This window comes from Phaenicophaeus curvirostris, chromosome 1 (genome assembly GCF_032191515.1).
Source record: "Phaenicophaeus curvirostris isolate KB17595 chromosome 1, BPBGC_Pcur_1.0, whole genome shotgun sequence".
NCBI classification, from domain to species: domain Eukaryota; kingdom Metazoa; phylum Chordata; class Aves; order Cuculiformes; family Cuculidae; genus Phaenicophaeus; species Phaenicophaeus curvirostris.
In genome coordinates this window covers 9,869,868-9,895,533 of record NC_091392.1, presented here as the reverse complement: position 1 = coordinate 9,895,533, position 25,666 = coordinate 9,869,868, and the positions used below count along the sequence as shown (strand labels likewise).

The 25,666-nt window shown below is 37.5% G+C and overlaps 2 protein-coding genes across 2 annotated transcripts in view; both read right to left on the bottom strand.

Moving 5' to 3' along the window:
* PCLO (piccolo presynaptic cytomatrix protein) overlaps positions 1-25,666 on the bottom strand; it is a 356,197-nt gene that overhangs the window by 315,582 nt on the left and 14,949 nt on the right. Inside the window, exon 3 of the mRNA XM_069850050.1 lies at positions 21,195-22,598. Coding sequence (XP_069706151.1) covers positions 21,195-22,598 — 1,404 coding nt within the window. The remainder of the gene's footprint in view (positions 1-21,194; positions 22,599-25,666) is intronic.
* Positions 5,803-6,423, bottom strand: LOC138716570 (uncharacterized). The gene is given in 3 exon segments (XM_069849740.1): positions 5,803-6,199; positions 6,201-6,294; positions 6,297-6,423. Coding segments are annotated over 3 exon segments (618 nt in total).

The window sequence follows — 25,666 nt, the reverse complement described above, 5'->3', positions numbered from 1 at the left end:
AGTTGGCTCGCAGCAGGATGTATGGAGACAATAAAAAAAATCTTCTCCCTATAGAACACAATGCAAATTGAGCAGCAAATATTCTGTGTGTGGATATACAAGCAGATGGAGATATTCTAGAGTTTAAGAATACCCATTTTAAAAGCTGTTGTCACCATCCGTACCTCAGTAGCATTCAAAAACATGGCTGGGACTGAGCTAAACAGAGAGGAAAGCAAACATAGCTGGCAGACCAGTCAGGTCAATGGCTGGAAAGGGAAATGTAAAATATTGCCCACAGATTGCCACAGAATCAAGAGCTCTGAATATCCAGATCAAGTCCACCTACATCAAGTATTACGAGTTACTACAGGTGCAGATAGCCATTTGGACGAAAAAGATGGCTTGCCTTCAGATATGACTGCAAAGCTGAATTCCACTCTCAGGTGTACTGGTGCATATGAGGGAAATTCTACTGTGTTAGTGAAGCTACTTTAGATTTATACTGATTTAAACAAGAGTAGCTGATGGGGCTATAATCTGCTGTCCGGTTTATAACAGCTCGGAGGTTAACATGGAAATTCTATATATCTTTACTCTAACAACTCTAATAACCGTCCTCTTGCATAAAGAAAAATCAGCTGATGATATTAATCTCAACAACACATAGCAAATGATGGCATCCAACCAAATTGCAAGCTGGTATAAACATAGCAAACAGGAAAAATGACTTCGTGGACACAGATTTGGGGCTACCTTGTCATGCCCACTGGCTAACTTTTGAGTTTCTGGTATTCATATGTATTCAGGGTGATCTGACCTTTTATAAATGAAGGATTGTCAACAGTTTCCAAGGCAATTTGCAATAAGGCAATAAGCCTGTGACCAGGCTTAGTGGGAAACTTGCTTTAACTCTTGCCTTTCCTACAGAACGGCTGATTCATAGCAGAAAGTGGTATGGCTATGTCCTGGTGCAGGGGAAGGCACTCAGTTTTTGAGCCTAACCAAACTTTTTCTTTCTATTCTGAGGCCATAACTTCATTCGCACAGTGGTGGGCCAGTCACTGACTTCTACTGAAAGACAGTTGACACAATTGCTTTAGGCTATTATCCACAATTTAACCACCAAGACTTATTATAATCTAGAGTTTAAATCCTAAAATAAAAATATATATTTGTTCCATATAGAAATAACAGCTTCCATTCAAACTACGCCTGCTGAGCAATATTATTTAGATCCTTCTTTCTTCAACTTGCATGACAAATCTTCACTAACTGTCAAGGTATTGGGGTTTTTTTAAAAAAAAAAAAAAAATCCTAAAATTGAGCTATAGGTTGAATATACAGAGCCTATCCTTGGCTTGTCAAGATAATTTTGTGTTTAACATTAAAACTGGCTCTAAACAAGTTTAGTTTGCCTAAGCTGTTCACCACCTATGCTATGTCCTCCGTCTATTAAGAATAACAAATTAAATAATCAGTCATCTAAAATAGTAGTGTATAGTAATGCCTCTTTCAGAACATCTGTCAGAATTTCAATCAGATATTAAAACAGAAAAATAAGTATTGCTATGAGAAATGATAAATGCAATAACTCACACTAACTGTATTCTTACTGTTGAAGGACAAATTCTTTGCTATGGTAAACCAACCCTGTCTCATACCAACGATACAATTTCATGTGTTGATATGCTCAGTCTGACAATTCCTACATAAAGTAAAGTTGAAGAGGATTATAATTTTATTTAATGTGACAAATACAATGGTGTCAAGTAGCTCAGTGGAGAAAAACAAGACATTATCATAAAGTTTAGATGAACAAGTGCATTAACATTCAAGTAAATTTGACTCACAGGAACAATGGCTTTCTTGTCTCTGGGGAACCGAAATGTTTTCTTATGGATATCAGAAATATAAACTGCCACTACAGGTACCGCCTGTGCCTGGACTAGGAGACTGTAAAAAACCGAGGACATTAATAATATGCTACTTCAAAATCCAAATAGCATTGAGATATATATTTCTATATATCTTTGCACTGGCTTCCTTTATCTAAAATAGTCCTGCATATTTTTCATATCTAGTAATTTGCATATACTGTTTGCAATAAGATCTATGGCATTAAAGCAATCAGCTATGTACACAGGACAGGATGCCTGGATCTCTGAACCCTGCCTCTAATCCAGAATTAGCACTCTAATTAGACAGGAAACAAAGAAGGAATTTAGAAACAATGTACAGACATGTGTCTAGGAAAAGTGAAGCTTAACTAGGATTGAAACTGGCAACAGACATCAAGATCATAGCTTCTACACTAAATAAGCAAGAAAAAGTCAGCACAAGAGAAATACAGACACAGTGCTAAATATGGTGAATGTAGAAGACTACAAAGAAGACTTACAGCATCTTGGGCTGCTTTAAAAGGACCATAGCCAGTAGATCAAAGTGGGTAATTTTACCCAGTACTTACCTAGCATGCTGCATCCCAGTACAAGAAAAACAGTAACCAACCACAGCTACTTCAGTAAGAGAGAACCAAGAGGTTAGAGGCTAGAGCAACTCCTTTTCAAGTAGAAGATGAGGGAGCGAGTTTGTTCAGCCAGGAGAAGACTGCTTCAGGAGACCTTAACAGAAACCTAACAGTATTTACAAAGAGGTAATCAAGAATACAGAGCCAGGTAGTTAACAAAGGTGCCTAGTGAGAGGACAAGATATCACAGACATAAATTGAAACCAAAAAGAAGGAAAGATGTATTTATTTTTTTTATTTCACCATAAAAGACTTTCAAGCACTGGAACATGTTGCCCACAAACATTATACAGTCTCCATTCCTGGAGGTTAGATGGGATAATGTCCTGACCAGCCTGGTCTGGTCCGCTTACCCTGCTTTGAACAGGAGGATGGACTAAATAAGCCCTTCTAACATTAATCACTCTGTATCTCCAATTTAAATGTCTGCATTTGAGCTGATTGTCTAAGATCCCATTATAGTCAGTAGGGATCTAGTCAATACTGTCCATGGAGCTTACTCAATAAATCTATATGTAGATGAATCACATCACTTCATTAACTACATTGATTAGCCTACTGCTGAGTAAAGTTAACCTTCATGAATGTGACTGTCTGCAGCTGTCCACACCACATACATAGTCATATGACTCCACCCATTAGGTTTAAAATATCAGTTTCCAAACACAACTCCTCCCACTTTAAAAAAAAAAAACCATTTCTTTGAAGCGTCAGAACCCTGAAAGTACACACTTGATTTCATCAGAAAAAGTCCAGCCAGCTATATGAACAATTTTCAATATGGATTTACTTAGAGGAAGTAGGGAGCTAAAGTTCTGCCATTATCAATGCCTGTTAAGTGCAAGCATTAAGGGCCACATGACAGGATGATCAGCTCAAAGTCAGCCTTCCATCCTTTGTATCCCCACCTTTATGGTCCCCTACTATTAGTGACACTATCTGGAAGTGGCAGGGCCCTGAAAACACCAATAAGCTCCAGTTGCCCTCCCCAGTCCTAAACCATTTTTCTCTGCAAAACTCTTCCTCTGCCCACAGGTTTAGGTACTTCGGTTAAAAATCTACTCTTATAGAGCATAGCTGTGTAAGCCTGGGTGAGATTTCTACAAAAAGAGCAAAGCTGTGGGAAAGCTGCTGTGAGTAGCTCCAAAAGGGGATCCCACCTATGTAGCTTCCACTTATTCACTTGGGTGCTGCACTGAAGCCTCTGCCCTGCTGTAGGTTGCACCTTGTTGATGTTGACCCTGCCTTGCTGACTTGATTACTTGTTCAACCTCAGATTTACCTTATGACTACTGACTTCACTGACAATCACCAACCTGAGTGTTGGCTGAACTTTGTTATTGCCACCAAACCTGCTCTCCTTGTCTTATTCAGGTACTGTTGGACTGCACATTTCACTGATGAGGTCAATGTCTTGCCATCACCCTCAGCTCTTTTGTTGAGCAGCCCAGTCATGTCAACTGCTGTCAGCAATTGACAGCAAAACATTCAGTAGCATCACCACTAATACAAACAGAAGCATAAATGATAAATGTGTATTAGGATTGATTCATAGGTCAAGAGCTACTTTAAAATTTATGCCTTCAGAATGATCTTATATACTACTATTGCTTCAAAATACAATTCCTCTACATTTCTCCTCATAGTTCTATTTTTTGTTTCTTCCTTGCAATATGTATAGACTAAAAAGACTTCTAATAAGCATTCTGTGATGTCTTCAAATATGTCTTCCTCCCTCCAAATAAATAAAAAACTAATTGCAAATTTAGGAAAGCTTAAGACAAGATCCAAAAAGTATTGAGCAATCATCCAATAGTTCCTATGCTATACGTGACTAAGGTTTCTATTTATAAACAAATTATATATTTTCAAAAGTTCTCAATCTATGCAAAGCAGTACCATGAAAAGCCAGTATGCATCACTTCAAGCAATTGTACCACATTAGTCACCTTCCTAAAAGATTTCATTCATCATAATGGTCTTTACTCAGGAAGAATGAAATTTAGCACCTACATTCTGAAAAAGCAGACTGAGCTCTTTATAGGATAAGTTACTCCTTCAAACAAGGGAAACATAGCAGCACCCTACCCATGAGTATAATGCTGAAGCAGATCAGATTATTGATGAGAAAATTTATTACTTGCATGACTAAGGCTTGAACTGTTAGTTTCCAATTAATTTTGGAAATAAAACATTCAGTGTTCTAGTGCCATACCTTTGAACATAGCTGGAAATAACTAACAAGAGCCAAAGTTTCACATTTACCTAATCAGTTTAAAGGATGAAGCTCTGAAATCCTAAATGCCACTATGAAAGTCCATCTGCAGAAAAAGAATGCAAGCACTTCAACCAATATTTAATTCTGATTCTGTCAGTCCTTAAGAAGGCTGACTTGTTTCAGTCACATCCAGTCAGACAATGCTAACTATTACAACCAAGAAACATATTCTATTGATTTGAACAGTCGCTACATGATACTGATTGACCAATGCTAGTCTCTCTGAAATCAGAGTCATTTCCAGCAATTCCTGAGAAGTAAATCAGATAATCTAAACACCATTTTACTTATTTGATTAATTTTGAGACTCCTTTCCTGTAAAGTAACTTTCCTCTGAAGTAACTTTCAAAAGTTACTTCAGCTACCTCGAACATAGATATGAGGAATACATTATTTCTGGTGCTGATGTTTAGAAATGTCTCGCTTTTTTGCCACAGTTCAGCTGACTAACAGAGTTTATCTTGCAGTGTTTTGTAATAAATTTTTCTTTTTCTGGTTTAGAGGCTTAATGTCTCCAAAACGGGCTTACATCAGTAGAAGTCAGCAATAGAAACTCTCATCAATAAGTATTAGGGGAAGAGAATACATGACACTTGATGTTGCAAAAATCTAATCCACTATCACTCTTAACAACATCCCATATATTTTTACTAATAATCTGTCTATGGAAGTTCTATCACATTAGTCATACGAGGAATCTCCACAATCAACCATATTACTCATGTCACGTTCTAAAATGTCTTGCCAGACCAAAATCTCCCTAACTTGTTCCCTCATCTCAGCTTTCAAGTTCAACAGACTTGACAGGACTGTGCCAACAGATTGCCTGTCACAGGAGTAGATGCTGTGGGACTCCCACATGGGCATAGTGCATTCCCTTCTCATGAGTCAATGAACAGAGAAGAAATTACTTGCTCTGTGCCTTCTCCTTCCTTTCACAGAATCACAGAATCACAGAATAACCAGGTTGGAAGAGACGCACAGGATCACCGAGTCCAACCGTTCCTACCAAACACTAAACCATATCCCTCAGCACCTCGTCCACCCGTGCCTTAAACACCTCCAGGGAAGGTGAATCAACCACCTCCCTGGGCAGCCTGTTCCAGTGCCCAAGGACCCTTTCTGTAAAGAATTTTTTCCTAACGTCTAGCCTAAACCTCCCCTGGCGGAGCTTGAGGCCATTCCCTCTTGTCCTGTCCCCTGTCACTTGGGAGAAGAGGCCAGCACCCTCCTCTCTACAACGTCCTTTCAGGTAGTTGTAGAGAGCAATGAGGTCACCCCTCAGCCTCCTCTTCTCCAGGCTAAACAACCCCAGCTCTCTCAGCCGCTCCTCATAAGGCCTGTTCTCCAGCCCCCTCACCAGCTTTGTTGCTCTTCTCTGGACTCTCTCCAGAGCCTCAACATCCTTCTTGTGGTGAGGGGCCCAGAACTGAACACAGGATTCGAGGACCGGTCTCACCAGTGCCGAGTACAGAGGGAGGATAACCTCCCTGGACCTGCTGGTCACGCCGTTTCTGATACAAGCCAAGATGCCATTGGCCTTCTTGGCCACCTGGGCACACTGCTGGCTCATATTCAGTCGGCTGTCAACCAACACCCCCAGGTCCCTCTCCTCCAGGCAGCTTTCTAGACGCATAATAACTTAAATATCTGCCTAGTTTAGAAGCTGTTGATGTCATGACTTTTCCACCTGTAATGAAGACTGAAGGCCACTGCAAAAGTTAAGTACAGACAGTGCTTTCCTGGTAAGCACTTTCCATAAAGCACTTGCCGACTGGTGTTTCCCTTTTGGTACTTCCTTGTGAGAAGGGGGAGTTTTGAAAACTGGATACTGCAAGGAAAAGCTGTCCTCACGAATTGATTGCAGGAACATCATAACCTATAATTCCATGGACCCCAGGGAAAAAGCCTAATTAATTGGATTGATTGATTTGTGGCTGATCATTGACATGCACTCCTGTGACTGACAATGTGCGCGTCTTTCTACCTTTATCTTTGTAGGTCATGCATAATTCAAACATACTCTGCTTTCACTTTCCTCACTTGAAATTGTATTAGAGTGCTCATTTGAGGTCTGAACAAAAACCTTATAAAAATGGACCTCCTTTATTCTTCTGTTCTATGCACTGCAAGGTTTTATTTGATTTTATTCTCCTCATATATAGACAACATTAAGCATCCAAGTATTTAATAGTTCAGACTCCTGGCCTTTTCAACTGAACAAGGAAACAATTTAATGAAAATTAAAAAAACTAGCAATAAGGTAACGATTTAGAGCCTTCATGGGAAACTAAATTGCTTACAAAATGTACATAGAACTCTTTGAATGAATCATTTGCAATGAATCTTTGCACTCCGCTACATTTACCCCATCAAATACAAGAGTCTGTAACGTATTCTAACCACCATAAAATCCATCCTTTAAAAGAGAATAGGCAAAAATACACACCAACTGCAGATACATAAGGGTGATATACAGTATGAATCTATGCAAGTGAATCTCCATATACATCCATTGGTTTTTACGATGCTAAGAATAGACAGAATAGAGACCGAAGATGCAAACTAAATCATGACACAGCAAATTTAAGAGCCCGTCTTAATGATTTCATAGAAATCATACCATCTATCATATTATACCATGCTGGAACACTGGTTTCAGGTTTGGTACATTCAAGAGACAAAAAGAATATAACTGCAAGGAAAAAGACTTATGTTAACAACTGATCTAATTACTTTTTATTACAGCAACTTACAAATAACCATATTTCTGTCAGCACCTTCTTCTTTCCACTTGTCTAGTTTCATTTCTCTTAATGTTTCAAAAAATTTATCTTACTTTTTGGTAATGAAATAAAATGGGATGTTCACGCATTTCACTTTACTATCAAGTGGAAAATAGGCAATAACTGCTAGAGTATGGCTGAAACCCAGCACTTAGTAGTGCTTCAAACACAAAATCTGAGATCTATCTCTTCTCAGATTCAGTGCAACAGATGAAGTCAAGAACAGAGAAATAAGTGATGCCAAAGAAACAACAGATGAGATCTGTCAACAGAAATATTCTTTTTTTTATCTGAACAGAAGCTGTGCATGTAAGGACTCAGAAAGCATACCAGGGAAATGACAAGTTTCTAATGACTAGTACCTGACCCTACTTTATCAACAAGTACAAATTATGTACTTAGAAATTCAAACTACAACCTTCTTAAAACAGTGTCAGTTTACCGGCATTCCTTTTCCTTTCCACTGAAGGAGCTGCATAAACAAGATTCTAACACATAAAGAGGGGAACCTGTGCAGAGGAAACTGATGTTCCTTCACAAGCACACCTTGATCTTTTCTGTTTCTACTATTGGCATACAATGTTTAGTACTGAAAGGGTTTACACACTTTTCAATGCATTATTCAATGATTCCTCATGGACAATGAAGCCACACTCTTTCAATGTACGTATGCAATGCGAAAGTAATTAAAAGGTATACTAATGCCACGCTATATATGCAGAATTAGTCCAGTCATAGGGACAGAACTAATCAGTTGGAATAAAGCAAACTGAGGGAAAAACAAACATCACTGCTGTAATCATTATCAGAGTTCAGAAATAAAATTATCATAAATTTACCTAGACATGCTCTAAAATTTATATTCTGCATGCTGATGAAGACCCAAAGATTTCAGCCTGATTCCTGTTATAATACAGAAATAATTATTTGCTACTGATTATGAATAACATAAAGAAAAAGTGAAATGTGTAATGGCTGATCAAGTAGAATTTTACTGTGGTGACGATACATCAATTCTGATGTTATATCCCTGGATTTAAAAAGCAAATGACTACTTAATATTGAATAGCAAGTTTAAATTAAAAAAATATACAGACTATGAGTTTGTAGAATATTATTAATTATATATAGACAAGTCATATAAACAAAACATTATTTAAGAGTATGAAACTCCTTATAAATCCTATTAGAACATAGGGATTAACTGTTTGCACATACATGATGGTTCAGAAAATAGATCACTACTGAATAAATTTTCATTTCAAGATACCTCAAACGGCTGTAAGTTGCAAGGTGTTTTTTATGGCCTCATACTTTACAATATGCATATACTATCTCAAGATGCAACAATACAAGTTCTGCAACTGGAAAATCAATTACTAACTAATAAAAGTACCTAATTAACCCTGCATTTCTTTCTCTCCCGCTGGAACAAAGAGACACAGAAAAGACGAAAATCTTTAATGTAAAAGATGACAATAGGAAGGAGTCCAATGACCAAAAAAAAGAAAACAGCGTGGGTTCAAATATTGGAACATTTTTTGTTCCAAAAAATCGTTCCAAAGCAACGACTCTTTCAGCATATGTAGAGAACTGGTTGGCTTAGAAAGAAGAGAAAGTAGAAAGTGGCATTTAACTGAACTGATTTGATTAAAAATATTCCAGACATACTAGTCATGTGCAAATTTGAACTCCTGAACATACTGTGAAATTTTATCTTGGATTCTGTAATAACCCTTCTTTCCCTCCAAAACGGTATCTGTGCCTTTTAGTGTAAAATCTGTTAATATAACTTGGAGAAGTCAATATACAAAGAGATGGTTAAAGAACAGGTCCTAAACTTTCACAGTGAGACAGCACTCAACTTCACTCAGTATGAGTGGACACTTGTTCAAATATAGACCTTTTCTTCTCCTCAGTCAGAAAATGTCAGTGTGGAAGAGTGAATAGTGAGTTAACAACACTTTGTGAAGCAGTTTTTAGCTAATAACTACCTCTTCCCAAAGATCAAGTGCAGTCCTCAAAGAAACCCATTTTTTTGCTGGTAGAAGATGTGAAAGCAAAAATGATGGATATTCTCACGAGCCTTTCCAAAAATGATCTGCAGAACTGATTTGAATGTCAGCAGCATCATCTGCAGCTGTGTGTTAACTCAGAAGGGAACTATTTTGAAGGTGATTGTAGTTGATTTTCTTAATTAGTTAACTAAAAAGAGCTACAGGGCTCTTGGGCTTTTTTTTTGTGTGTGTCAGATTTTGCATATTTTGTAGTAAATCACAGTAAATCTGCACTTTATACCTTTGGCTACAACCACTGTCTGGGTGAAGTCCACCAATGTATGGTGACTAATGGCCAGTTGAAAGTTTGTACTCCTAGGAGTAGACTGATCAGTGTTTCCTCTGGAGCCCTTTCCTTCAAACACATTTATAAGTTAATTTAAGCAAAGTGCTTCACTGCATCCTGCCAGCATGGTGCTGTAAGACACAATGCATGTGTGTTCTGTGCCCCTGACTACAGTGTAAGAGTTAGAGGAAGCATGGGGCAAAAGGCATGTTTGAATACTTGCAGCATCCTGGGTTATTAGTTAAGAGTATAGCTAGCAGGTCAAGGGTGGTGATTATTCCCCTGTACTTGGTACAGATGGGAGAATGCTATGTTCAGTTCTGGGCTCCCCAGTACAAAAGAGGCATGGAAATACTGGAGGAGGTCCAGTAAAGGGTCATGAAGATGATTAAAGGACCAGAGTATCACTGATACAAGGAGAACCTGAGAGAGATGAAACTGGAGAAAAGGAGCCTGAAGAAAAGAAAGCTCAGGAAGGTCTTCCCAATGTGTGTAAATAGCTGATGGGAAGAGTCAGAAGAAGATGAAGCCAGTGTCTTCTCAGTAGTAGTCAGTGAACAGACAAAAGAAAAAATCAAATAGGCATAAATTAAAATACCAAACATTCAAACATTCCACTTAAACATAAGAAAATACTTCAAACAAACAAACAAACAAGAAAAAACATAATTAGGGTGGTCAAAGGTTGACTGAAGAGGCTGTGGAGTCTCAGTCTTCGGAAACATTCAAAATCTAACTGGCCTCATGAAACCTGCTCCAGTTGACACTGCTTTGAGCAGGAAGCTGGTTTAGAAGATACGTTCTGTGATTCATACTTGGACGAAGCTTCACTCTGTCCAATACAGATACTGAAGACAGTTAAAACATCAAATATATCTGCATTTCATCCCAGAAAGACAACGAGGAACAAACTCAGATGTGCCCAAGGAAATCACCAGGGAAAGTGCCTTGGGCTAACACTTGGAACAGGCCAATTCACTGTGTGTTAAACTCAGATTTTCTTGATTCCAGATACCAATAGCATGCAGAAGAAAGGAGGTGGAGGGGAGAGCATGAATTTCACTGAAGCCTCCAATTATTACTGTAATTAATTATACTGTACTAATTAATTATAACACATATTTAAGCAAAAGTTCCTTTACCTTCACTGTGCGTTACACCTCATGAAACAGCACTGACCAGATTAGTCATTTGAAGGATGAGAGAGCACTAACAGTCCTTATAGGTTTGAAGAAAAAGCAGCACAGCTAAGATATTTAAAAGCATGCCAAATCCAATGAGAGATTAAGATTTGATCAGGAGATCCTTCTGCTGATAGGTGATATAGAGGAAAAATGGCAGTTCTCTTTTGCTTTAGAGGTCTAGGATAATAGTGTAATTGAGTCCCAGCTATAGAAGGCACAGGAGTTTAAAAATTCACTGTGTAGCACAATACAAGTGTTCATGGATCAGACATGATTCAGGACAAAACAGATGCACATTGCAGGTCAGCACAAAGGTGGATTTACAGAAGCCTGAGAAAGAGGTAGTTCTATTCTACTTATTCCGTAATGAGTAAAATCCCACAATTTCACAGTCTTACAAATGTCACACCATGACATCAACCTTAAGCCACCTTAAGCAGACTCAAAATTGAATTTCTTCTAAAAAAAAAAAAAAATCTAAACCAAAACTGTTTCCATCAGAATTGTTGCCTTTCTATACTTAAAACTAAACATTATAAAAGTGTAAATACTTTTAAACATTGCTCTGGAACTTTAATCCAATATCTAGTCCTGAGAATGAAAGAGAAGTGGAAAACAACTATATTATGAGACACTAAAAACAGTAGACAGAAAGTAGAGTATGTTGAAATGTTACTGTTTTAGCTAATTTTCAGTGTAAAATAGACTTTTGTTTCAACAATACGTTTGGTGCATATTTCAATACAAAAACATTTAAGAAACACCAAGTTTTAAAAATATTCCTTTTATTCCTACTGTAATGCAAAAGCAAGAAGAGAGCATCTGAAGTTGCGTATGTGCTTTAGTTGTTTTTTATGTAATATGTCAAAGTTCAATTTTTGAGTGAAAATGCCTCTTAAATTTCTTAGGGGAAATAATATTTACATTGAAATTTAAGGGCTGGTGTGTTGGTTTGGGGGATGAAGGGGGAGGTCAAGGAATATGAACAGGTGTATCTGACAGCTCTTCTAGACAGTAAAGAACTGCACCATGCTTTAAATGTACAAAAGATGGTTACCAGCTAGTGTCTTAAAGAGCTTAGTTAAATAAAAGAGTCTGTCAGCATTCAGAAAGATATATGTATCTTTAGGTTTTCTTCTTACATAAAAGAGAAAATACAAAGGTTAAGATCACTTACAAAAGCAACACTTCAAAAAAATCGTGAGATTTGCATTGACAACTGCCAAGGAGAATCAGAGATACATCATCATTTTCAATGTACTCCTGTATTTGCAAATGTGTACCAATTACAAGTGAACACCATTGTAAAACAAAACAATACACTCCTGGAGAGGTCAGGGAAATGTTCAGAAACCTCAAGAAAAAAAAAAAAAAAGATTATAAATACATCTGCAGGGTTTAGCCCCGTAATTCAGTTAACTGCTAGAACACAAAATCTCCATAAATTAAATTAATAAATCTAAAGACAAGATTTCTTGTGGTCAATTTCTAATCTCCATACATGACAATTGGACAATTTCCAATGTGAAGGCTGTATGCTAAGGGGAAAAAAAAAAAAAATTAAAAAAGCAACCTTAAAAGACTACTAACCTAATAATACTAAAACCAGAAGACCACCATATGGTCTTTCAAGCCTTGTCCTTAGAGCCCTAGGTTACCTCACTGTCTGAGGTCATTAACCTCCGAAACACAGATGGAAAACTAACTAAGAAGAGGTATGTGAGTGTTCTGGTCTGATACAGCCTACAGGCTGTTAAATTTTTTTTCTAGTGACTGTAAAAATATTCTTCACCACCCTGTTCCAATTCAACAACATTCTGTACAAAATTCAGTCAGAATAGGCAGATAATACCCCTCTTCAGAGACAGTCCATGACCTCCTGCTTCCAATGCTGCTAGACAGCACCTCAAACAGCTTATTGGCATGAACCTAATCTCCTTTCCACAACTAGCTTAGGTTACCCTCAACTTCTATCCTTACTCTTTGCAATACTGGAGAAATAAAAAACCTAAATAATATTCAATCTAAAGCCAGGTTTGTTCTCATTCTGGTCCACTGAACCATATGCATTTCAGAAATATTAAAAATAATTACTGGCCACTGTAATTTTTAATTACACATTCTTTCCATTACTCAGGGAGAACTACTATTATATAGCATACAAAATAGGAATCAAAAGCGTCTCATCATGCTCATTTCTTCTCTTTCTTTCTAGCTTAAGGTTTAATTAATTATTTTTACTGCTGGACACACTTTGTGTAATCAGTTAAAATTAACTGCAAAATGCCTTTGATTTAAACTGATTCAGTCTCATTAAGTTCAAAATCACCATACAGCAGTGGCAAAAAAGTGACTTTTAGACCTGCTTTGTGCAAAATGTTGACCTTTGTTTACTAACGTACTGTCATGGTGTGGCAAACATTAGCCTTTTGGTCACCAGAAGCATGACATGAAACTTTAAACATACACAGTAAATGGAAGTTATTAACTGCTTTAGCAACATCAATAGTTCCATTGTGTGAGAAATAAGATCAGAAAATGCATGTGAATGTTTAAATTTGCGGTGTACTCTCTTTTCAGATTTTTACTAAATACTCAGATATTTGTCTGTCCTACTGATCCAACTATTACATTGACAAATATTTGGTGAAAATTTTTCTGTTTTCAAATCTATAAAATCCTCAGACTTTTCAAAATATGCTATTACAGCATTTGTTCTGATGAAATGTTAAATGCTTTATATTTTTATGATCAGAGGTTTTGATGGTGTCTGCACGTATCATTAATGTGATCAGATAATAAGTTATGTCTTACTGAGATATCTCAGCTGAGCACCAAAAAAAAAAATTACAGCACTTAACATCCATTAGATACTGTCTGATTGCTTAATAAAAATCTGGAAGTGGGTCAAAGTATTTCTATCTCCTTGGATTTTATCTTGGAATTAACTAAAACTGACACAAATATTTAAAGTCTGTAAATTAAGCATTTTTTCTCAATAAAACATGAACATGTATTATTCTGCTATATAAAAGAAAAAAAAACCCAAGAAATCATTATATGAATTAAATAGTCTCTTTAAAATATTATTCTGAAGTTCACCAGAAAATTTCAAACTTAGACGCAATTAATACCAGCTTAGCTTTCAGAAGACTTCTTCCTCATTTAATAATGGGACACCAACCAAATTTCTAATTAAATAACTGAGAAGAAAATCACCTGGCTCAAGGTCAGGCCAGTAATTTTCCTGATTATCTGTTTTAGATTTGTGACTCCAGCTTGACCTTCGCTAACACACTGGTCTATAAGCTGTTTGATTTCCTAATGGTACAGGGAAAAAAACCAAACCACAGACAAGAATCAACATTGAAAGTACTGCGTTAATCATTCAACAAAGCATTTTATGCTTCAAACATGCAAAAACATCTAGAGATGGAATAAATAGTACAGGTAAAGAAGTCATTGCATATGAATTCCAATGGGATGAGGAAAACAGCCAGCTAGACAGGAACTGTTTGTGTCAGCTGTGCTGCAGTAGATATCCCTTTGGATTTCACACCATCAGTGGTCATTATCAATACTAATAAAAGCCATACGGCCTTGCACAGCTTTGTGTCTATATCTCATTGTTTGTTTCAATGATAATTATCCATGCCTGGAGTTCTTCATTGTGAAAGGTAATTTGGAAACTTTTAGAGACCTGAATGAAGAAAACAAACAGCAGGCAATTAATCATGGTAATAGTGCTTCCAAAGGTCATGCTATTACTTTGAGCAATGATAGCAATCTTCTTCACGCCTTGAATTTAATTCCAGAAGGAAAAAAAAAAAACAAACAGTATTTTTATACTCATAACTACTGAGAAGAAAAATTAACAAGAATGCAATCTTGTAGCTAATGCCTTGACTAGTTACCCAGAGATCTAAGAATCTTAGAATAGTTTCTGTTGGAAGGGACCTTAAAGATCATCTAGTCCCAACCCCCCTGCCTCACTCAGCTTGGCCTTGAACACTTGCCAGGATGGAGCACCCACAACTTCTCTGGGCAACTTGTGCCAGTGCCTCACCACCCTCATAGTGTAGAATTTCTTCCTAATATCTAATCTAAATCTACCTTCTTTCAGTTTAAAGCCATTACCCCTTGTCTTATCAATACATGTCCTTGTAAAAAGTCCCTCCCCAGCTTTCTTGTAAGCCCCTAGTTGAAATTTTGCTTTCAAATAATGTCCTAAGATCATCACATTCAGAAGCAACCATCAAAACCTAACTGCCAAAAAATGTGAAATTCTATTAGTGTATAACTTATTTTGGACCAGACAGTCCTACTGAAATGCAAGACATTTGTTCAGAGAAACTTGTGAGACGCTTGTGAGAAAGTAAGGATGTTTTCATTTCCCTCTGCAGTGACAAGGAATTCAAACAAAACCAATACAGGACACTAATTAATCCAATTTATCTGGATGCAGTGGCTTACTTTTCGCTTCACTTCCTCTGTTGCAACTCAAAGAGTGCAAACTCATGCAATCACAGAAGAGACCAGGAGACGAGAAGGTTGCCTGTAGCATCCCAGTAAAAGCCTTGAGCTGAGGACAGGAGTCATAAAGTCACATGTCCATTTGTAAATCTGTATTTTGCATATAATGTTATTGGAGAATGAATAAACTCAACAAACCACCACCACATTGTGATTGATCACGAGCAGACTTTATTATTATTATTGCTATTATCCCTCAAAAGGAATTTGAACAGAAACTAGACATTGCTCAAGGCACGTGCGAAAGAATGAAGTTCAGGCCTCTGGAGAATTATCAGGTCAAAGCAGCATTTTTTGGCACACAGCTTAAGCTGAGGCATCAGAGAAGGACAGAAGCTCCTAACACATCTTACAAGTATCATGGACAACTCAAGTCTTTATCTTTAAGCATTTAAATACGTCTGCAGACATGAATACCACAAGCCTAACTCTGTTAAGTCTGAAGAGCTTAAGCTTCATCATTTCAAAGGTAAATTCAGGCACTAATATTTTTCAAAATATTTGTGTTCAATTTTGACTAATTCATCCATCAAAGGTCCTTCCATATTAGTCCTTCTATTCTGTATATACACAATGTGTGATTTACAGGAAAAATGGAAGAGGTGAGTCACTCTGCTATTAAAAATATTTCCATTTAAATGTTGTTTCTATTACGCGTATTGCATTACTTAAAACAGGAAAAGCAAGATACCTCATTTGGACTTAAATTAATTTCATTTTAACAGTCATCAAATATACTGGGGTTTTAATCACTTAGTATGCATGCTGGTTTACAATGCCAGATTTTATCTTTCAAAATAATAATTAGTACCAGTTTTAACATTTTCTCAATTATAAAGACTTATCATTTAATGAATACAATTTCCATAAACTTTTGTGAATACATTGCGTTAGCCTATTGGGTTGTGTATTATTTGGCTACTCCTTTTAATAATTAATAGTATTCACTTTCTTATAATCAAAATTTTAAAAGGAGCTTTAAATATAAAGGGAGAGGGAACAGGCAGAGAAAATGATGCAACTGAAAGAAGTAGTTGTTTGTCTTTCTGTATCTTCAATGCAAATTCTTCCTAAGTGTTTCCCAGACATCATGTTTACAAAACAACTCGACACCAAACATAACAGAGAAGATAGGAATTTCTAATAGGAGTTAAACCTGCTAACTTGCAGAATGGCTTGAGCTTTCTCAAATAGGAGAAAAAAGTACAGATCTGTCAGTAAGTTAAAGAGAGGCAATGGGTGTCACCTCACATGATGCAGCACACCAGTTTTGGGGATTTTCATTAAGATCATAGATGGCTCATTACTTTACAATGTTGCTGCACGCTTGCTTTAAGAAGTCCACATTTGGGCATTTAATAGCAGGGTTCAATTCACTTAGTATAGGCTTGGAGTTTTTAAAAGTAATTTCTTTAAAGTCTACTAGTAAAGCCTCAGTAATGGGTCACAGCTACTGACAGCCTTGCTCCATTTGCAATTAGATACCAGCTAAAGTTTGGAAAAATAGAAACTGCCAGAGTTATTTACATCAGGGACCCACCTGTGCCCCTTCTGCAGGATTTTAGGAGGAGATACAAGCACCTGAGATGTATTCATATATATGACAACACACCATGACTAGTGAGCTCCCCTCATCTCCAGATCAAACTATTTATTGTCACTTGTAGAAGTTTGTACTGAAGGAGCAACGTACTATTTTTAACCTTATTAAACTATTGAGTTTAATGATAGCACTGTGCTTCCTTAGAAAATGAGGTGGTGTTTTTGCTTTTACCTGTCTCCACAGTAAGTAAGGAGAAAAAATATTTATATAGTTTGGTCTAGTAAGTAACAGTAGGAAGACATCAGAAAAGCATCTACATACTTTTGGTGGGTTTTACATCTATTTTTTTAAAAAGATCTATGCATAAGAATATGGATTGGACAGGAACCATCAAGGTCATTGTTTATAAACTCCTGCTTACAGATCCCTGCTACCATATTCACCCATGTCAAACAATTTCATACAGACACTATTCTTTGTAATAAACACATTAAGAAACATCTGTATGTGAAATTGTTTATATATCTATGCTGATCACATCTGTAGCGGATTACATCTCTTTTCAAACAAGAAATTGTTAGCAAATCTGAGATATGATGTCTTTTCTCCCCCCCCCCAGTCTTCTCTTTCTCCTTCATTCAAAACAAAATTCTCTCCTTTATTATCCTCAATAATTTATTTCACACATGGAACATTTTTTACCTCCAAGTACCTTTCCAGATAATTTTATAGCTATCAGTAGACTATAAAGTGTTTCTGTTGTTCCCTTGGTAGTTCTATTGGATTAAATCCATTAGTACACTCACGCATACACACACACTTTACATTTTGGGCTCTTTCTGTTCATAGCATGTGATTCTATTAAAATGCTATTCTTTCTTGTTGCCCATACAAATTCTACAAATTTGGATATGTCAGTTTTACTTAGCTCAGTTTTTAAATCTTCTTTTCTATTTTACTGCTACAGTTATTCATCACAGGTTCTATATTCCTGACCTTGCTGCCTCAACATACTTAATTACATAGAAGGCAACCATCTCTGTTCCTGTTCAATATTCTGAACAGCTTCACTGAGTTTTAAATGCACAAAATGGTTGTTGCCACACACTTCATTTCTGGCTTCTTCAGTTGTGATCTTGTGCTTTGTTACTAAAAATAGAGCTGCTTCCTACTACCTGAGCTGGAAAGCTAATTACAGAGCTGGTAAACAGTGCTCCTCCCTATTAAGTAAATGGCAGAATAAAGACTCTGTTAATGCACCAGGGTGCACATAGTCCTGTGGGTCTTTGAAATCTATCAGGTGTCATTTATTTAATCATTTGTTCCTCTTTTTTTCATGGATAAATTGCTGTTTACTTAAATAGCTGTTTGACTGTTGGATCAACAATTCAGGGAGAAAAAGAACTATCAGACCATTTTAGGAAAAAGTATTCCAGCCTAATTCTCTGCTTGCACAAATCACAATAATTTCACTGAAGTAAACAACATATTGTTGATTTAGACTAGGTAAAAGTCTAGTTCTCTTATTTCCTGCAGAAGAGGGTTATTAGAACACCAACTGTTTGCAGCAGCTTAAAGACTTTTCTGAAAATTATTTCTGTCACACACAGGCAAGAACAAACAACTGCCACTGCAAGAAAGCCCTTAAAAGTACTCTCAGCCATGTCTGCAGTACAGAAGCACGTTGTCTGGAAGACATTCCCTGCTAAAAGATCTTAAGGCAGAAGTGCCTATGGAGTTCATACGTCCATTATGTATCTTCATCCAAAATGCTTTCTGGGGCCAGGAGGAAGTATAGTGTTAGGGAATTATAAGTTTCTCTTTCAATGTAGAATATAGGAATAAAAGAAATACATAGAAAACTACCAAAAAGACCTATTTAAAAAAGCATTTCTATTTTCACCCACGACTGTACTTAATGTGTTAGAAAAAATTGGTGGAGGAAAAGAGTATGCCAGTAAGCATAAACTATTTGTTCATCATGTTTATGCTGCAGAACAGGTACATATTTTACACAGTGCATACAGGGACAGAATTGCTATCTGAGGTTAAATACATTATTCACACAGCTTATCTGGGAGAGGATGAACTCCCTCTTCTGTCTCTCATCTTCATGAAAAGAAAAGTCAGGTTGCCCTCAGCCAAGCAAACTACCTCCTGTTGTCAAGGAAAAACGGTTTGCCAAATTTTAGCAAAAATTAAGAAAATTGAGAACTGTGGAAAGAGATGAAAATGTGTAGTATAAGGAAGAAAATGCAAAGAAGGAGCCAAAAAAGAGGCAAAGAAAGGCATAATGAAATCAGACTACAGAAGAGCAATAGTATTTCAAGCTCTGCATATTCCAAAGAGTGGAACAGAAAATTCTCTGGCTATAACAAAAAAGAAACAGAGTACCAGCCTTCTCACTTTAAGCAGAAGAAACACAGACTATAAATCTACACACTGCAAGGCTGTCCCTCACTATCACACCTAAGTCAACTCTGAAGAAGTCAATTTGCACCAGGCCTTGAGTAGTTGTCATTGTACCACAGTGTTTCACCAGAATTGACATCTTGTTTCTGTCATATTCTGTGTATGTATAATAGAGTGCCTCTGGAGAAAGTCATGTGCATTTTCCACATTTAAAATCTAAATAAGTGCATGTTTGTGTGTGTGTATGGGTCAGGGGGTTGGACAGTGATGAAGGAATGTGTGTTTGATGGAATTCAGTGCATAAGAAACATTACAAGTCAATTGAATACTGGCTTCAATTCACTGATCAATCTTCCTGTGTTTCCAGCTCTTTCTTTCTGAGCTAAATGACCACAAAAGACAGTAAACAACATATGCATAAGTTAGATAAAATGTGGTTATCATATCAGCACAAATGCCTTTCAAACTATATTATATTCTAGACAACAATCCACGGAAAAAGCACACGAAGAAAACATAAGCAGTATTTTCTCTGTAACTTGCTATTTCTCCAAACATTAGTTCTCACCTTAAGGTAGAGATGTGGTAATCTTTAACCCCAGGAGCCATTTCCAATGTATTAATTCAGATTTCAAAGACACAAGATTGACAGCCAATTTACTCATGTGCTACACAAACAGATTTACACATTTAAATTATTCACAAGTATTTTTAGGTAGTCTATTTCTGTTGAGTTGAACTTGCCAAACTGATAAGACAGGTAAGGTGTGCCTCCGCTTTTCTGTTGAGCTAGTACAGTTTCCAATCTCCTTGCCAAAAAAAATTACAGGAAAGAATGGAAGGGTAAAAAGATGCAATATGAAGAAACGGTTGAAAGTAAGTTGCTTGATTTTTTTTTAAGTATAAGCTTGTCCCACTGGATTTGTCTTGGGCAGTCATGGAAAAGGCACTTTCAAACTCACGTTCCTGAATGAATGAATGAAGTGAACCTTACATTATTTACACCAAAAAAACTACCTATTTCACCAAACATATCACTCAAACATCAACCTTCCTAATAAGTACATGAACACATGCAAAAATTCCAGAGCCAAAATAAGATTAAGGGAATAAATTTACAGATATATTAAACAGGAGGGAAGGAGAATAACTAAGTATTAACACAGTCCATCATTTGATAACTGTCTGAATCACGGGCATTGATTACAGAAGCATATATGTTACCACACAATACTGAAGCATACAAAAAAAACCCATGTCCCATTGTGGACTGAAAGTATGGTAGTTTGTTGTATTATAGTAGCACTAATTTCAAAAGAGTCCATAACCATAATTAACTACCAGTTTATTTAACTACCGGTTTATGCCTCAAAAACCTAGCAACCAGCCATACCATTCTCCCTCAAACTTCCTCAAACTCATTGCAAGTACTTTCTGCGGACCAAGTTTTATGCAGCACAGATATTTAATTTTAAAAGCCCTCAGATGATGAAACATTCCAAATTTTTTCAACAATTCAGAAACTAAAAATTAGCTACAGACTGATCTCCGTAGCACAGGAAGCCTGCAGGTAAGAGCACAATAAATACAGACTCCATCACCTTACCTCAACTATGTGCGGCATTGGGTTAAATCCACAGAGATTGCACACAACTTTCTTGCATTCTGTACACGTATTAAAGTTAGGGGGATCCTTAGAACCAATATTTAGTCCTGTCTTACATAGAGGACAAGACACTTCAGGCTGGCTGGCCCTCTCTGGTTCTGACAGCCCAGCTGGTTTCTTAGCTTCAGCAGCCTGAGGCTTGCTATCTTTAGCCACACCAGGTTTCTTTTCTAAATCAGATCCTTTAGTTGTTAAAATACTATCTGCTTTTGATGGCTCTGATTTTTCAGTCATAAGAGTCTTGGCTTCTTTCTTCACAGGAACAGCTTTTGAAAGAGGCTGAGCCTGACCAGCCTCTTTGGGGGCTGCCTGAGAGGCTGGAGGCTGCGATGGTGGCTGAGGCTGCTTTGCTGCAGGGCCAGGCGGTGGGGCTGATGTTTGAGACCCTGGCTGACCCGCTGTGGAAATTAAATTTGAGGCCTGGCTGAAGATTGAAGCTCCAAATCCAAAGAGTTTCCCAGTAACTGTTTCTTGTGGTGTTGTTGGCTGAGGCTTAGGGGCATCAGTGATGCCTCCCAGATTAAGGCTGAAACGCCTTGACTGCTCAGGAGTTTTCTGAGGCAGCTGGGATTGAGGCACCGGCTGTGCTGATGCTGGCTTGGGACCTACTCCTGCTTGTGGGCCCTTGGGAGCTGGTTTGGTATCAGGTTTTGGGGACAGTTTTGTTTGTAACTTCTTAGGATCATCCTTTGTTTGTGCTGGCTGTACAGTCTTTTGAGTTTTAGCATCTGGTCTAGCCCCAGGCTGAGACACAAGCTTGGGATCTGACTTCTGCCGAGACACTTGTGGAAAAGGTTTGGAATCTGGTTTATCTGCAGCTGAATGAGTGTCCTGTGATGGTTTGGCAGGCTCTGGCTTTGAAGAATCTGTCACTTCCTGTTGAGTTGGTGGAGGTTTGGGACCTGCTGAATCCTGTTTCGGCCCTGGGGCTGCAGAGGTAGGCACACTGTCAGTTGTTGGCTTCTGTATAGTGGACTGGTTTTGCTTATCTTCAGCCTGTGTTGGCTTGGCCTGATCAGACTTTGGAGCAGGATCTATCTGCTGAGAGATCTCAGCAGGCTCAGCGCGGGGTTGTTTCGATTTTACAGGGGGAGACCCAGGCAAGGACGGTTGCTTTTTCTGTGGCAAGGTCTTTTTCGATTCTGCTAGCTGTGAAGGATCAGGTTTTGGAGAAGCATCTTTCTTTTGAACTGGCTGTGGCTGGGGAAGTGGTTTAGCTGTTGAAGGTGGAACAGGTGTCTTCTGTTTGGGTGGAGGTGGCTGTGGCCCCGGACCGTGACCTGGTGCTAAGTCACCACCTAACGCTCTTTGCATCTGGCAGTTTAAACAGAGCCATTCCTTAATCTGCAGAAAAAAATAATTTTACAGTTATTATAATAAGACAAAGTTAATAAAATCAACATAACAATAGGCTATTCTAGTGCATGGCCTGTTTCAGAATTCTGTGTAAGAAGGGAGAAATAGTACCACTATTTTGCAGTTAACATGCCCAACTGATTTTTCGTTCTCCACGTTCCTGTGATTCAAGCCCATGCTTCTAATGACCTCACATTCAGTTTATGCACAGCTGAATACTGGAGGATAAAACCCCAGCAGAATGAAAAAATACATTGGAATTTCATTGGACCCAGCAGTGATTAATTTATAGCAATGATTTGTCAGAATGGAGAAAAAGAGACAGATACTGCTAAAATAGTTTGACACATCAAGTCTGCTGACAGAAAACAATGATCAGAATTAAAACACAGTAAAAGCATAAGTACACTTAAGCATACATCTGTCAAGCTCTTTGCACAGCTTAGAGTTTTGGTAATGGTTTGAATCACAGGGCACAAGTATTGACAGCATACATGTATCTAATTAATTAGGCACTGAAGTGTGTTAGTGGACATCATATATCAGACTCACACTTTACCACCAGTTTGAGGCAAGTCTTCATCTGCAATCAGTGAGGAGCTTTGCCTAAGACCTGACAGTGTTTTTAAGAGTCGTAATTAGGTTTCCCCAAATTTCTTTATTATTAAAAGAAACTAGCAAGGTTATTACTGCACACCTTTGAAAAATGAGCCTCACTCTTTAACATAGAGGAGAAGGAATAAGGCAAATCATGTATTTACCCATGTTTGTCATTAATTTTAGTAACTCAAAACTTTAAAACATTTTTTCTGCTTCCCAAGCAATATTACACAAGAGGGAAACTATTTTCTAATAAGAAAGAAAAAAAAAAATAACCCTAAGTGGTCATCCCTACCTTTGCTTTTGCACTCAATCTGATAAAGGGTCAAGCTGGCTAGAGCAGCATGTTGTCAGTAAGCATTATATGCTATTTTCCACATTTTACATGGCTAGCAGAAACAATACAGGCAGCAAAAATGCCATTCAAGATGGCACAGAGTCCCGTGGGCCTACACCTGCAAGTACATACTCAAGCAGGTCATCCGCAGCTCTTCTCTTCGTTAGTCTACATGAGAAATGCAGGGAACCAGCTATGGCATTCGCACACATCACAGTGGCAGAGGGAAACTGCAATCAGGAGGACACAGAATATAGAACTTGGGTCTTTTCTGCAGAGGGTGAAGATTTTTGGATCCTGTTTCTCATACAGATCTGAAATCTCTACCATAAACCATGGGATGAATCTGGAAATATTACATGCAAAGAAAGAACTTGTCTGTGTAACAGAGCTCACTGGAAGGAAAGAACTCTGATGTCATGGACTGAGGCAATGCATTCATTACTTTGGTGTGCTTTGCCAGCATTTTGTTTTTCCAGCAGCAATAATTACAGGAATATATACACCAATACACACTTTGGAATATGAGCTTGCTATTACTAACAGCTTCACAAAGACACACCCAATTTTGGCTCCAGCTGTAAGTTCAGAGTAATCAAGTTACCATTCATAATAATACTGCTTTTACCTTCCATTTTCAGTGCAACATTTTTTAGATTGTTTAGACACTTGTCCCATCTACTTGCAACCTGTATAGTAAGTGACTGTTACCAAAACTGAAAACACCTGAAACAAAACCAGAACATGTGTTTAAACTCTGCTTTAAATTATTAAAAGAATTGAGTTCACATCTGCACAGAGACCTTGAGCAAAGCTTACATTTAGCTTAACTCCCATGTTGTTTGATTACTTATCAGTTTCCCTACAAGGCCCATGTCCAAGGGACAATTACTTGCTATGAGTAAATCTTAATTATGACACCTGATTTTAGATAATAGTTATCTAATTTAATAAGATATACATTAATAACATTTCTGAATTAATTCTTAAGGGTTTGCTAGAAGGTTTAAGTCTAAACAAAGATCAGACTTCAGCCATATACTCTGAACATCCACCTCGGCGGTCACACCTGTCCAGCTTTGGCAAAGCAATCAAAATTTCTTTTTTTAGGGAACTGGGCTCTCCTCTGCAGTGGAAAAAGATAGGATCCAGTGAGGAGCTTTCTAATGGGCCCAAGTGAGGAATGTCTTTCCCCATTACCTACAGAACTTTCACAGAGATTTGGACAATGCAGTTTTCATGGTGATTCACTGCTCCTGCTTCTTTTTGACATCCCTACTTGCCTGTTTCCTTTTTTTTAATGAAAGTGCTGTACTCTAAAGTAAGATGAACAGATGAAACCATGGCAATAACAGGTGCTTACCTGCTCTCACTCAGCTTCCTGGAAATCTAATTTTAAGTCATTATGACACCTTTAAGGCCTCAAAGGAATTATGTGTAGGGTTAGGTGAGGCTACAGAATAAGTAGTCTGAATAAATCTTATGTTTAAGGTGTCCAGATTCCAACTGCATTTATAAGTATTCATGCTTGTCTTCAACATGCAGCTGGCCCAGCCTGACTCAACCACCTAACTGCAGTCCAAACAAAAGTTAATTTTATACAGTTTTCAACATAATCTTCTGCAGAATACAAAACCTTAACTCTCAAATGTATAAGGGGGGATCTTATCTTAAAAAAAAATTCTATACCAACATATACAGATGTGCACTCTTAGTATTAATTGAAGCCTTTAAAATTAATAAAGAGTTTACAACTCCTACAGCTAAACTTAAAAATGGAAAATGCAGAAAGTTTTACTTCACCATATTGTTTTTTTTAAAATCTTTATACTTTAGAAAATTTGTCCCATGCATTTTATTGGGAGGAATTAAATGCTAAAACCCTCAAGTCATTATAGCTTACACACATTGTCAGACAAATACAAAACTGCAAAAACTGTAGTGCTGTGTTTGGAACTGCAGGAGTTAAAAATGAAGTATATTGTATAATGCAGTTTTGTATCAAACACTGGCCTATTCATTCTACTGCAACTACAGGGATTTTCATAAACTTCAACAGAAGCAGGCTTCTGTTAAGTAGAGATGCTCTTACATGTTACTACAGATTAAGTAAAACTTC